The 15,136-nt window shown below is 40.7% G+C and overlaps 1 protein-coding gene across 1 annotated transcript in view; it reads left to right on the forward strand.

Annotated features, from left to right (window-relative positions):
* The first annotated feature begins 9,386 nt into the window (after positions 1-9,386).
* The window catches only part of LOC102194598 (integrin alpha-5-like), a 50,695-nt gene continuing 44,945 nt past the window's right edge, over positions 9,387-15,136 (forward strand). Inside the window, exon 1 of the mRNA XM_005726660.1 lies at positions 9,387-9,785. Coding sequence (XP_005726717.1) covers positions 9,586-9,785 — 200 coding nt within the window. The 5' untranslated portion in view covers positions 9,387-9,585. The remainder of the gene's footprint in view (positions 9,786-15,136) is intronic.

The raw sequence follows: 15,136 nt of genomic DNA on the forward strand, positions 1-15,136 counted from the left end.
CACACACAGCCTCACACACACAGCCTCACACACACAGCCTCACACACACACACTGAGAGGGAGTGAACCCATATGTTATGGGTGCAGAAGCTGTCCAAACAAATGAGCACAATTCCCACGTGGTTTCCCTCATGCTATGATGTTGCAACTTGTGGAACAAAAGCGAACGAGCCGAAGAACATTTTGTAAAAGACATTTGGAAATCTTAAGGCATTTTGCTCTCTTTGGATCTATGAGAAACTGTGAAAAATGTTTTTAAGCCCATGTTATTATCCTGTGTAATGTTTCCTAATAAAGTTGTAAGAAAAAAAAAGTTGTTGTTCTGATGTAAGATTTTAACAAAGTAGGTTTCATTTGCTGTATGTTTTTAAATAAAGCATAATGTCGCTGCAGGGCCGCTGATAAACAGCCTGAGCCCGAGAAAGAGCTGCAGTGATTCACTCGAAAGGAATGTGAAAATATTGTCAGGACCTGAAACTCGAGACACATTGACTGATCGACTGTGAGAGCTTTTTGGAAGTGGGATCTGTCAAATATTAAAAACAAACAAAAAGCTGGGGCAGACTACCCTCAGCCTGGCAGCTCTGTCGTTTGAATGAGAAAGTCTATCACCAGACGAGGCAGCTCTGTGTGACGACACAGCCTGATGTGATTTGTTGGTCACATAAGGTTTTGAGACATTAAAGTAGAAATGTAATTTGCTGGGGCTTCCCCTGTGCAACATTGCAAGTTGGAACTCCCAGTTTCCAAAACAAACATGAGTTCCTATCACACTTTTATTTTGAAAAACGAAGCAATAAAGAGAAATTTACTCCCCTGGATTATTGTTCATTTTGAATTATGTGCAGGGTGTTGGTGTCATTACATATTTAGTTCTCTATTAAGTGTGAACATAGGTGATGGGGCTACTGCACTTTCCCAAACTCCCACCCTGGCCGGTGTTCTGTGGTGATGGAACATTGCTGATCAGTGACAAGGTAGGTCTGTGCCAAAGCGTAGTCTGCTTTACCCTCCATTTTTAATCTAATTGGGACCGCTGTCTACAAAATGAGCCCCACATTCTAGCCAGTAAACCTTGAAACTAGCCACAAGACCGATAACTCGCCAAGAACACGTGAGAGGCTGTGACTTCTTGCAACCTGAGCGGTCTTCTGTATTTGCTTCACTTCTCAGTCCCTGAAGCGACCTTCATCAGTCCCGGTCATCTTCCCTAACCTTGTCAGTGGTGCTAGTTTTGGTCATTATGCACATGTACTGTTTATAAGGTTGGGGAAACCTGCAGTCAGCTGAGACTGAAGAAGTCTGATGATCAAAAACCTTTTTGTGATATTTCTCACTAAAAATGTAAACAAACTTAATTAAATTAAAGTAATGAATGCTTCTGATGTCTTATAGCCACATAAATAATAGTTACATTCAGAGTGTCACATGTATTAAAATGAGTTTCAACAGGCCCAATAACAAAAGCCTGTTTTTAATGCATTAGCCTCATAACGTACATTTAAACAGAACAAAGAAAACAAAATGAAAAACAACTTGAGATTCAGAGTTTTTACAGTGCATTGTTAGCAGTGTGCATCACTGTACTGTGGTACAGTAATGCACACTGCTAATGTTAGCTTCCTACCACTGCCACTTATAATACACAATATTTCCCTTTAGCCTTTTATGCCATTGTCTCAGTTCTGCATTGGCTGACTCACTAGCACGCTCAAATTCCACAGAAGAGGAAAACAAATGGCAACATGAACACTACTACTATGTAATGGGGACCAGAGTCGCCATGCGTTGGCAAAATTGGTTAAACACCAAAGCATTGCGTCTCATAGTGGTTTGATCCACTGCCTATCATTTCCTAGTCCAGGCGTGGGCAACCTTCAACATCAAAAGAGCCATTTTAGCTCCTCCTACCAAACAACAGAAAAAAAGGAGCAGCACACGCTGGTGGCAGGGGGTGACGGGGACAGATGGGCAGATGTAGTTGGGAGATGATAAATTGATAAATATAGGACATGGATTAATAGGGTTACAGTTAACCATAAATCTAATCCGTGGTTCATGAGCCATAGGTTGCCGGCCTCTGGTCTAACCTAAAATCACCAGTTGCTGAATTTTTGGTTTCCAAGTGGTTTGATTTGGTGTTTCTCATGGTCACTGGCCCTTGGTTTCCTCTGTGAAACCACATTTAAAATCACTGGAAATGCAGCTGTTCAAGGCAAACGACCTTGTGGCACTGGACCCAAGCGTCATATATATCAGTTCATGCTCCTGCCAGCACGAATATCTGTGGATATTTCAGTGCTGACTCAGGACCCAACATCTGGCTAGCATAGCTAAATATCTGTCACTGATATCAGAGTTACAACTTTTCAACCAACACAGGAGAAGCACAGTTGCCTGCTCACGTTTTCCCTACTGTTGATGGCTTTGAGTTTTGTAGAACTGCCATAAAGTTCTACAAATCTTTTGTTATGCTGTCGTAGACGCTATCCAATGCCAACAAACTGAATGCTACAGAAAGTTAATGTACATTTACTTCAGGTGTTTAGTAAAACTAGCTTCTGTAATGTGGCCTTGCAGAGATGCAGTTCAAAGCAAGGAGGCAGGAATCCAAGTATGTTGCACTGGCTCAGCGTTAGCGTAGTTAACCTGCCTGAAGCCTTTTGGAGGTGGAGAAGGCCTGGTTGGGGTTATTACAGGTCCTCTGTACTTCATAACAAACACAATATAATGGATGCTTTATTTCCTTTTTGAGCATGCTCCATTCTTTACTTCCTTAAAAAACAAACAAAAAAAGCTGCTCTAAGATTTAGTTTTCTTCCTGTCTTTGTGTTGCAGTGAAATGTTTCCACTGATTTAAGGACTGACAGAGAAACCTGGCTGCCTCAGTTCAGAATATTTTTCAAGCTACCTGTGGGAATACACGCTAACAGTTTAGGCCGCAGGCAACCATGCTCCCAAGTGTCCCTCATAGATTGAATCTTGGTCACTGATGGATTTCTGTTATTAATAGAGCTGCTTCGTCACCAAGAGGTTAATATTGAAAGGTGATATTCACAGCGGAAGACTCTGGGATTTGCTCCAGTATGAATATAATTTATTGTTACTTGTCTTTTTCTCAATGAGGGGCCTTCATCCGGGTAAGACCGTATCAGAGGCCTGTTTCTTCTCCGCTGGCCTCGTGCTGCTCTGCTTGTTTGCAGTGTGAGTTTTCCTTGCTGCTCCCCTTGAGCAGTTGGCAAGTAGGTTCAACTTGGGTAAGAGCTGCATTAGCTCAGGTTCATTAAGAAGCAGTTTTGTGTTGACAAGGCAGATGATAGATTCGCTTGGATTGAGTTCTCTGGAAGGCTGTGGAGTGCCGTGCACGGCTTCATCAGTTCATTGTGGATGAAAGTGATGGAAATGAGATGTGGGAAAACTAGCTCACACACCTCTGGATCTCATTCATAAATATGTTTCCCTCCTGCCCCCACATACACGTACCTCATTCATTACTGTATAAATGGAGAACTAATGCTAATCAACGCTAATCAAACACTTAAACGGAAGTGGTGGCTTTTCATAGCAGGCCATGACTGAAGAAGTTAGTCTCTGTGGAAACGAATGGGAAATCTCTAATCTCTATTTCTTCCTGTAAGAATATTCTTTTTCCTCTACTGCTTAGTCAGCAAGCAGAGAAAGGTCAAAGGTCAGGCTCAACCATTCAAGGAATCGGTGAGATTGCTGCTCTGTGATACAGCAGAGTAGAAAAAACATTAGAACACCACTGTTCATACTGTATGTTCTTTATAAAGAAGTATTTTATAATAAAAATGCATCAAACAGACACGTGACAGCAGGGAATTTGAGCTTTTATTGGAACAGGAAGCTGTGAAAAAAAAAGTATACCCTTACTGCTTCCACAGGACATAAGAGGATAAGTAATCAAATGCACCTGATTAATACCCCACTGTGAGCACCTCTATAAAAGCAAATGTTTTGCTGTTATAGACACAATGTAGACACTTTATTAATGAACAAGCACCAAAGGGTTAAAGAACTCCCATTTAACAGGATGAGATCTTCTGCAGAACTAAGCTCAGGAAGGGTCATCCACCTGATGTAATGAGGGGAGAGGAAAGAGACAAGCATGGAGATACAACAATATTGATGGTTGCAGCTTTTACTGATCCACCTAGCTACAAGTGCTCGTGCTAAACATGCAACGTCCAACAAACTGGGAAACAGAAAAGAACCACTTGCAAAAAGAGACCTATGAACAGTAGTAAGACCTCAAATAGAGAGATTTAATTACAAAATAAGTTGAAACTCTTCTCAGTTCATCATCTTTTTTAAGTAGTGTGCAGAATTAGGATAAGCACACATCGACTGGCACCTAATGACAGTTGCAAAAAGTCTGATTGTCCTGAGGCAGCTTATTTCAGGCTTGGCAAATACCTAACTAATAACCTTAGAAAAACATTTCCAAACTCCTACATTAGCAGACATGTTGTTGTTTTAATTGCGGTAATTCTGTTGCTATGTGTGTAAAGGTAAGAGTGCCCTTACCTTCATTGTTCAGTGCTCGAGACAACATGCAGACACTCCTAGGAGGTGTGTGTGTTATGTCTCTTATCACCTTCGCCCTGACATGATGCAGACAGTCCTGTGTGGGGGTGAAGCTGAAGGTAATTTTGGCTGTGAAAAGGCATAAATAATGTCCCCACACATGGCTGGTGAGTGGACCAGTGGAAAATGAGACCCTTTAAACTCTGCAAGCACATACGATTGCAAACGATTGCAGAAATGCTGAAAAGGTTGTTTCAGTGTGTGCTTCTGTTCTCAGGCCTTTCCAATTAGCGACTGCAGATAGAGCCGGCACAGCAGGCATTTGAGCTTTTGCAGTTTCAGCATGCTCCTTGTAGCTCAGAGCGTCGTCTTTTTTTCCACAGCAACGAGCCAAATCAGTAAAGGTCACCTCTGTGCACTTCCCTCTGCTTATTTCTGCTTTGAAACTAAGGTTAGAAACACATAGTAAGCACAGATGCAGAGAGTGTGATTGATGTGATGATTGCTTTGTTTAATAAGCCAATTTTCAGTAAAGTAATGGTGTATCTAAAAAGATATTATTCTGTCCATCCCTCCATTTTCTTCACCTTATCAAATTGAGGATCACGAGGGTGCTGGAGCCTATCCCAGCTGCCATAGGGTGAGAGGTGGAGTAGGCCCTGGACAGGTCACCAGTCACCAGCAGGAATAACTTTATGAATGCATCTGTGTATGTATGCATTTATTTAATTTTGTAATTGAATTAAAAAAGGAAAACTCTCATATATTCTACATTCGTTATCTGTAAAATGTTCCTTTATTTTTGATGTTTGTGGTGACCAGCTCGTGAAAATCAGAAATTCTGTCAATCCTCTCAAATTATTAGAATTATTTTGAGTCACTTTTAGTAGGAAAAGTGCAACAGGGATGAACCCAGACTTGGGAGGATCGTCAATGAATGTTGCTTCAAGAACTTTAGCGAGTTTTATAAGGAGTTGACTGAGGCTTCAGATCCATCCCACACAGACATGTTTAGCAAAGGGGTCGCAGCTGTCAGGTTCCTCATATCGAACCACTTCAGAACCAGAGGCAGCATCACAAGACCTTACCGGGGCTGAGGAGACAAAGAACTGCACTGTTGCTCGGTGGCCTTGTTTTCACATGAAAGTAAATGTTGTATTTTATTTTGAAATCAAGGCCCTAGAGTCAGTTTGATGCACAGAATCCAAGGTGTTTGTAGTCCAGTGTGAAGTGCAATCTGATGATTGTGGTATCATGTCCTCTGCTGGTGTTGGTGGTGGTCGGCCCACAGTGTCAAAATGGGTTTAATGTATTTGATTGGCCAGCAAACTCGCCTAGCATGACCCCATAGAGTCACAGATAAGCTTGAGGCTTCTATCAAAACAACCTGCAGGTTTTAGGTCTCACCCTGGGTCAACACACCTGAATCACATGATTAGTTTATTACCAGGCCTCTGGAGAACTTCAAGACATGTTGAGGAGGTCAGTTAACCTTTAAATCAGCTGTGTTGGATCAAGGACACATCTAAACCCTGCAGGACACCAGCACTTGAGGCCTGGAGTCCCCCCACCTCTGCTATAGGGGGTCTCCACTTCTGATCTCAAGCACTGGGTACTGCTAATATAAACTAAACGCACAGCTGTCGTTTTGAAGCACTTGCTTGGTATTCAGCTTCTGTAATTAACTTACCACAGTGAACAGAGAAATCCTTTAGAATAACTGTTTTCCAGAAGCAGAGTTACAGCTATGCTGCAGTCTTAAAAACAGTTACAACCAAATTTAACATTTTAATTAATGAAATAAAATCGGGCCTCCCTGAGCCTGGTCAGATTTTCTTCCTGTTGACAGGGAGTTTTTCCTCCCCGTTGTTCCCAGTGCCTGTTCATAGGGGGTCATCTGCTTGTTGGGGTTTTCTCTGTATTATTACTGTTGTAGGGTCTTTACCTTACAAAGGCAACTGTTGTTATAATTAGATGCTCTATAAATAAAACTGAATCAAATTCAATTGAAATGAATTGAACTGAATATAAATATGAGTACCATGTTACAGATATCCAGAGTGTCAGTGGGCACTTGAATGCACCAACAGAAAATGTTGCTTGTGGTCTTCACATTTGTCCCCTGCATCAAATTGTACAACTGCTACAAAACAAGTTGAATAATTTATTTATATATCTACAAAAATATATGTCTAAATGAACAAAAAAATTATAATGAAATAAAATAAAGAGTCAGCCAAAAAGACAAATACCTTCATGGGTCAGTGCATGTGATTTGTCGTCAGTAGAGAGAAACTTAGGGAGGTGCTGCAATAATTTATTGCCTCATTCCATATTACATTGTAGTTTCAGCACCAGATGGCTCTCAAGCCAAATACATAGCACTGTGTGTTTAGCAGTGCCACTAAACCCTTATCATTGTATTTGGTGCTGGTTTGCAGTTCATACCTCAGGCCAACAGAGGTCAACAAAGGTCACAGGTTGCTTGAGTTATCCAGGCAGTTTGTACAACACATGGTAATGTATATACTCGATTTAAGCCAGGTCTTCACCTCACAGCCGCAACTTCTTTTTAATTTTAACCATCTCCACTTATAGTATATTGCTAAATAATAGGTTTTGAGTGGTGGAGACAGGAAACACAAATGTTTTAAACTCATTAAAGTTAATGAATAGACCTTCAGTCTCATGGATGTGCTATTTAAATCTGTTACTGAAATACATTCTTGGACAAGGAAATACGTAAAACCCAGCACATTACCACATCAGCTGGCATTTGTGACTTTATAAGGGGAACTAAGCGTTGTATTATGAGTTGCTACGAGGACCACTGTGCCATGTGAAAATGTGTTTTTACCGAGTGAAAACAGTCTTTGTCCAAGCGCTGTTGCCTTTGGCAGGTAATGCATTGTGACTCACTGTTTTTCAAATCTGGGGCCCTCTATTACTATAGGCTGCACATTTACATACACATAACCATGACCAAAGGAGACTAATAATCACACAGTGTATACTCGCCTGCACGTCTGCAATGATAGCAGAAAGTTTATTCCCAGCAGAGTGACGAGAGACTGAGCCGAAGGTGGAACTCTGTGGGCTTTCCCAGTTTAGTCATGCCGAATTGCCTTGACATGTCTGCATGGTAGAGGAAAAGCACAACTCTGACAGTAAGTCTGACTTTGAAAGTATACAGCCTCTTTTCTACACACGGATGAGTGAAACTCCAAAACAGCAAGAACAAAGATAAAAGAGTTCATTTCTTCTTTGTATGTTTTCCAGGAAGATCTTTGCAAATGCTAAGAGCAGCTATAATCAGTGTTGGTACAATGATGAGGTGTTAAATGACAATATGAAAACAAAGTAACAATGTTCCAGTGAACTGTCACGTCAATCTGCAGCTCCTTTCAGCAATACAGAGCTTTATACCGATGTTCGGTTCTTTTATTTATTAGTGTAGCAGCGTTGGGAATGTATTTCTGCTGAAACCTAATGTAAAATTTGGAAGTGCATCAGCTGTGATTTGGTAGCACTGCATAAAGGAGTCGAATCTTGCAAAAACATGAAGGTAAATCTGGAACCTTCATAAGAACTTTAGATGTCTCACAAGTAAATGTCACTTGTTGGCTTACTCTTAGACGTCACATAGTCTTATTTTCCACTGCAGCAGCAATAAAAAAAAGAAGCTTAAAACCCCGCTCTTCACTACCTGATGTCTATGTTTCCATTTTAAATTTCCTCCTTTCTGTTAAGTAATGGGATTCACTTTTCCCTAATCGTTCAATCATGAACTCTTCGCAAAAGCTAGACTTCCAAACTAGTTGCCAAGTCACAAATCCTGTTACATGATTGGAATGACATTTAGAGAATAGTCTTATTATGCTAAATGTAAAATATTTAACAGTTGGGGAGCCGTAAAAGTTACAGCAAGTGGTTGCCAACTGTCCTGTGTTAGCCTGGTGACCTGCCCAGGTTGTACCCTGCTTCTCCTGCTATGACAGCTGGGATAGGCTCCAGCCTCCAGTAATGCTGAATGGATAAGCAGAAGTGAATGGATGAATGGGATACACTGAGTGCTGAAACCTTACATTTATGTATACATTACAGATATTAACTGTACTTTGTACTGTACACATTTCTTCTAGTAAGTCACACTCTAAATACAGCACTACTGTCATTTTTGAATCCACGCATCTTTCTGCATCTAACTACGAGGTCTAAACCATCTTTGGTAAGAACCATAGTCCTAATTCTAACCCTGTGCAATCCTCTGGTTTAAGATAAGCATTGACATGTAAATCGAAATGAGGCAACAAGAGAGTTTCATTGATTTAACAGGGCTACATTTGAATAAATAAAAAGTTCAGCTAACATTAATCCAAACGTTAATAAAATGACTGCATTTAGCATTTATGTGCATTTAGCTAAAATGTGTTGCAGTTTTGTTTGTCTATATAATAATATAGTGGAAATGTTAATATATATTTATGTGCATCAAATTACTGAATTACAGTATTGTAAAATGCAAAGTTTTTATAGTATGATTATTGTACTGCAAAAATCGATTTTCTCTTGCTGTAGAAGTGAAATACAGTTTTGATACTGCAGCTTGGAGTCACTGTAACTTACAGTAGTAGCCTGTTTATGTGCAATGCTGAAATAACCACTTCTCTCTTCGGTGCCTTGAGGTAAAGAGCTTTAGCCCACACTTGAGGTTCTGCTGTGATATTTCAGATTTCGTGCCTTTTAGCTTTTTACAGCATTTTTTTCTTTGGGAACCAGACTGTCTGGTAATATTTAAAAACTCCACCCCCATATCTGGCCGCACTCTTCCCCTCCCTCTCACTCTGACCCTCTTCCTTTACAGTTCATCGTTCACTGTGGGACTCTACACCGGACCTGTTGCATCTGAAGGAGAGGATATTCAGGACACCAGTTTATGATTACGACTCCAAAGGCGTCCCGCGGAAGGAACAGCACGCATGATGCGTTTGCGGCGCTGCGGCTGTTCAATGAAAGAAGAGACGCGCAGCACAAGAGATGGGTACCGTTCCTGGACTTTCACCTACCCGGTCTTGGGGAAAATGTTGTGAGTGCGCCGTGCTGGCTCTACCTGTAGTGGTGCTTTGGTTTCAGCTTGGCGCCGCTTTTAACTTGGACACGGAGAACCGCGTCGTCTTCACTGGACCCCCGGGGAGTTACTTCGGCTATTCTGTGGAATTTTTCAAGAACTCATCCAGGTAAAGTGGCCACAGAGCTGGATTCTTTCTCCAGGTCAGCGAGGGGAAGTTTTCCGGCTCTCCTTACAGTTTGTAAAGTTTCTTTTTATTTCTAGTGTAAGATTAAAATCTTGTCCTTGTGGTTACTTTACGCAGTAACCCACTTCTCTTTTAGCGCCCCTACAACATCACCCTGAGACACAGAGCAGTATTTTCTGGTAGAGCCACCAATCCTGACATGAGAAACAGATTTTAGATTTTAAAAACGCATCTCTGTGTTTGGATCACAGCCTAAATGTGTGTTTACTTGTGTTATTGGCCATTGTCCCAGCTCTTTAAAGGTTTAAACAGCATGGGCTGGGGGGAAATGTATGAAATGAAGCTCACATGCATATACACATACATCTCTCTCCCTCTCTAACCCACACACACACACACACACACACACACACACACACACACACACACTGGATATAGGCCCAACTTTGATTGGAAACAGACACACAAGTGTGTGTCTGTGTGTGATTGAGGGAGCAGGGGGTTAATCTACAGCAAAGTAAGAAAAATGCAAGTCTTATTCTGAATGAAGACTGAAGGGGCATTAAGGGTTTCCCGATGTTCTTTACTGACAGATGAGGAACTGCCAGGTGAGATGAAGTTAAAGATCAAACCTTCCCCTACTGACAGCCTTTAGCATCACCCATATCTCCTCTCTTCTGGACACTAGTGGAAAAAGCACACACAGTGATTTTGAAGAATGTGTGAAGTTTATCAAGCAAAACCAGCCCGAGTTACAGTTCTGCATCAGATTTGTTTGAGAGGCCAGTGCCATGAAAAACTAAAACGTTTATAGTAGACTGCAATACTTCAGGGACTCAGTCAGTGAAAACATATTCAGTGTAGTGCTAGAAAAGAAAAACCTGGTTTTCCCAGTTTGAATCCACAGTAGCTGTAAATAGAAAAGAAAAAACTACTTTCTTTAAACAACATAAGCCAAATAGAAAATGTTACAATCTGCTGTTATAGCGATGTCGTGTACACGTGTGTTTTAAATTGTCACACAACAAACTGTGATCAGGTTTGGCTAAACTGCTCTGTTTTATAGCTGGTATGGAAATATCACATAAAAAAGCCTTGTTCTTTTTTTTGGTATACTTTATTAATCCCCTGTAGGGAAATTACTCTCTGCATTTAACCCATTCACTCAGAGAGGCAGTGGGCAGCCACCAATCCAGCGCCTGGGGAGCAGTGTGTAGGGATGGTGCCTTGCTCAGGGTAGCTCTTCAGTGGATTTGAGCCCCTGACCTTCCAATCATGGGGCGAATGCTCTACCTATTGAGTTACGTCCTCCCCTCCTCCTTCATATATGTTTTTAAGTGAGCAGCAGTAATTTAGGGATTTGTTTAAAGTTTTTTTCTTTCAGAAAAGTATTTATTTTACATTAATGTACTCGTATAACCTACTTGAGTCATGAACTGTACTGTTTGTGGAGGTCAGTGTAGCCAGATGTATAAATCACCAATACTTAGTCTTTTGTACAATGTGCTGTCAATGGCTCTAAACAAAACCGCGTCACAGTACAAACAGTACAAACAAACAAACAAACAAACTTTGGTCCTCTGTATAACACTTCCCTGCTCAGTTTATGGTCTCAGCCAATCATTTTGAAAATTTTGGTCATTCCAAATTTTAGAAAGGAAAATATTTTAGCAGATGCTCATTTGCTGACATATTGTGATTGACAAGCGAATGAACATGTGGTTTCCAAGCCAGGCCCGCCCCTTATGTGCCACATCTGATTTCTAAACAACAAAAATGATAAAACAAACAAACTGACTCATATCAAGCCTTCAAAATGGAACATCACAAACTGTGGGTGATGTCATAGCGATTATATCCATCTTTTATATTGTGCTGTCTATGGTCAGTACATCAGATGAATGCTAGAGTCACACTAGAGAAAGAGACAGGGCAGGACCAAAATGAATGCAACTTTGTTCAATGAACCTGCGATCTTGTTGCCCTTGTGACCGTTCACAATCAGTTTTCAGATTGACTAGGGTGCATCAAGACAGCGATAAAGCTGTTCAGTCAGTGCTGCAACAGAGTCAGCAGTTAGTGTTATAGAGGGCGGATGGAGCGACCTTGATTATCTACAACTAACAGTAAATTGTACTGCATTACCCCCCTACACAGTCTTCTAGTGCTGGTAGTTTACCAGTTACAACTGAACTGCTAACAAGCTGACAGAAACAAATACCCTCAAAGTTCTCAACCACATTTTTCTATTTTTCCCTGGAGACAAACAAATCCATGTTGGTTTGTCCAGTCAAACGCCCTGTTTTAGCCAGCTGTTCACAGCTGCTGACAGCCTCTGGAAGATATGTTACATCACCTAAAAGCACTTTATGTTTGCAAGCCTCGATGATGACAGGGTTGTAGTTCAGTTTTGCTGCAGGTTTAATCTGCTTTATGTTACCACACCGGAGAGCAGCTGGTAGCTGGCAGCCATTGGAAGTCAAATGTAAAGCTACTTTTGCTGGAGTTCACTTACACTATTGTCATCCCTGGGGGCTCACAGACTAAAGTCAATGTTGGTTTAATGAATGTAGATATTTTCATTAAAGGAGGTCGGTTAAGATTACGTGAGCTTGCTCAACTAAGCTTGTGGCAGTCAGAGGGAATATTGTGGAGTGGTTCCTGAGATGTTGGTTTACACACATCTTTTTTTTCTGCCTATGCTGAACAATACCACATTTTGTCTTCCACCGAATTCAAGCGTACTGACAGCAGAGAAATGCAGCTGAATGTCTTCCTGTGAATCTAGTGCTCGTTGCGATGAGTAAACAACACAGGAAAGGGATGCAACTCCTGAATTTTCATTCTGCTGATGGGATAGTTTCTGCAGGCTGTCATGCATTCTGGCAGTTGCTTCGCTGTCTGTCTGTTGGGAGCCTTGGGAAGCTTTCTCTAGCTCATATCAGGTGCTGTGGTGAATAATTATACGTTAGGTTTTCTGTTAGGACAGTGCATGCATTCACTTAGTAATGAGAAGCATTTTGGGATGACAGTCTTGTGGCTTTTTGAGGAAATCAAAACTATGCAAAAATTAGAGAGGTTTGGAGCATTTCTTAATTAGGCTAGGAATATGCAGACGAGTGACTTGGTTTGGAGAACAAAGTCATCTAATGTTTACTACAGCTTTCGGAGCTGTAGACAAACAGTTAAATCCTTCTCATGTGCTGAAAGAATTCTGTCCTATCTGGAATGTGACAGAAGTACAAAACATGGCATATCACATATCAGGTCATTATTTATTTAACAGGAATTATGCAGCAGAAGGTTTGGCAGTTTGCTGTGCCGGAGCATTCAGGTGTTTTCATATTGCTAAGGAAAAAAGACATCAGCACTAATCTTAGAGATAAATGGGAAGGGTTATAAGGTATTTTCCAAACCATTTGTAGTTCGTTATTCTACAGTGCGGAAGATTATTCACAAAGTTGAGCTCACTCACTACAGGCGTCAGTTAGCATGTTAAATGTCAAAGTTAATGACAGTAACATTAGAAAAAGAATGAACAAGTATGGGTTGTTGGGCGGGGTTGCCAGGAGAAAGCCCCCTTTCCCCCAAAAAGAACATGGCAACCACAAGGCTTCTTTAACAGTGTTCTTCTAACATTCTCTATATAAAGCGCCTTGAGGCGACCTTTGTTGTGATTTGGCGCTATATAAATAAAATTGAATTGAGTGGAGTGTATATTTGGAGAAAATCAAACACAACATATCAGCACAAACATGGACACCATGCCAACTACAAGCACGGTGGTGGAGGCGTGATGATCTTGGCTTGTTTTGCAGCTACAGCAGCTGGACTCAACCATGAACCGCTCAGTATACCAAAGCATTCACGAGTGAAATATGAGGCCGTCGGTCTAACAGCTAAAGCTTGACCCAATTTTGATCGTGCAATGTAACAATACTCCTAAACAAAGCAGCAAGTGTTTAACTTAATGGTTGAAAAAGCAAATCAGTATTTTTTGCAGTGACCCTGAAATGGTGTGATGCAAACTTCAGTGAACTGAAACTGTGTTGTAAAGAAGAGCAGGTCCACAATATGAGACCAATGAAATCATACAGCAAACGATTATTTATTACTTCAAGTTATTGCTGCCAAAAGTGGGTCTCCAAGCTACTGAAACATGGGGTGTCCTTAGTTTTTTACATACAGCTATTTTGCAAATACTGACACAGTGTAATATGGCATGTGTCAGGTAATATTTGCCTAATGTTATGACACTGATAATTTCTGATTATGTCTTGATATATAAAATCTTAGAACAGACACAGCATGTACTTTCTTTTTGCCATGACTGTAAAGTTTTCGACACCAGGAGGATCTAGAGAACAATAAAGCTGCCAAACACCTAAGATGCTTTATGTGCGATTGCCTTTAAGGTGTCACTGACTATATGGCTATTCATGGACTGAAGGATGTATAAAAAATTATATATTACATACTAATTATATGTGTTCATCTTAGTGAGATACTGTAGTGGACTGTTTTGCTTTTGTCTTGCTTGTTAAAACACACAACTCAACGTTATTATAAAGCCGGTTTACATTTTGTTTGGATAGTTTCCCTGTTCATAAATACTGCATAATAAATTGATTCTTTTTAATTTCTAATGGTCCTTCCAGTATTACAGTACGCAGTGCTTCAGAGGTCATGAGGGAATTTCTCACACTGTATTGGTTTGTTACTTAACACTGATTAGCAGATATCTATATCAGCAGCTGAAAACTGGCTCCAGAAAAACGTACGTGTTGGTGAACAAAATGCTGTATTGAGGCTTTTTAAGGAAAACTAATAACCAATGTAATGTGGCTACATCCAGGCTACAGTCTGCAGTGTTGAAATGAAATTTCTTACAGACGTTTAGAATACCAAGATTTATAACTTCCTGTAGTCTATTACCGCCACCAAAATATTCTTTTTTTCCACTACTTTGGTTCAGTTTTGGAGATTCGGTTATTACACTTGCCTGTTGCTCTGATTACTCATAGAGGTTCAGTAATGATCTCATGGTCACAAGTGTAAAGACACTAAGGGAGCAGTATTTCAGGGAATTCGGGGCCACACGCAGATGTGTGAGTTCAGTGAGTATATTTACATGTTAACCAAATACAGCAGATTTTTGGTATGGGGGTCCAGTTCATGTAAACACCATATCCTGTTTATTATAAGAACCCTGATAAAATCTTAAAAAATCTGAACAGTGACAGCACTGTGATGCACGTCAGCAGTTCCCAACCATGCTAATCAGGTTGTGTCTACAGACAGTACTGATCCCTATCACGGGATCAATAGGCCTG

The sequence above is a fragment of the Pundamilia nyererei genome, unplaced genomic scaffold, assembly GCF_000239375.1.
Source record: "Pundamilia nyererei isolate P.nyererei 1_Seehausen unplaced genomic scaffold, PunNye1.0 scaffold00021, whole genome shotgun sequence".
NCBI classification, from domain to species: Eukaryota; Metazoa; Chordata; class Actinopteri; order Cichliformes; family Cichlidae; genus Pundamilia; species Pundamilia nyererei.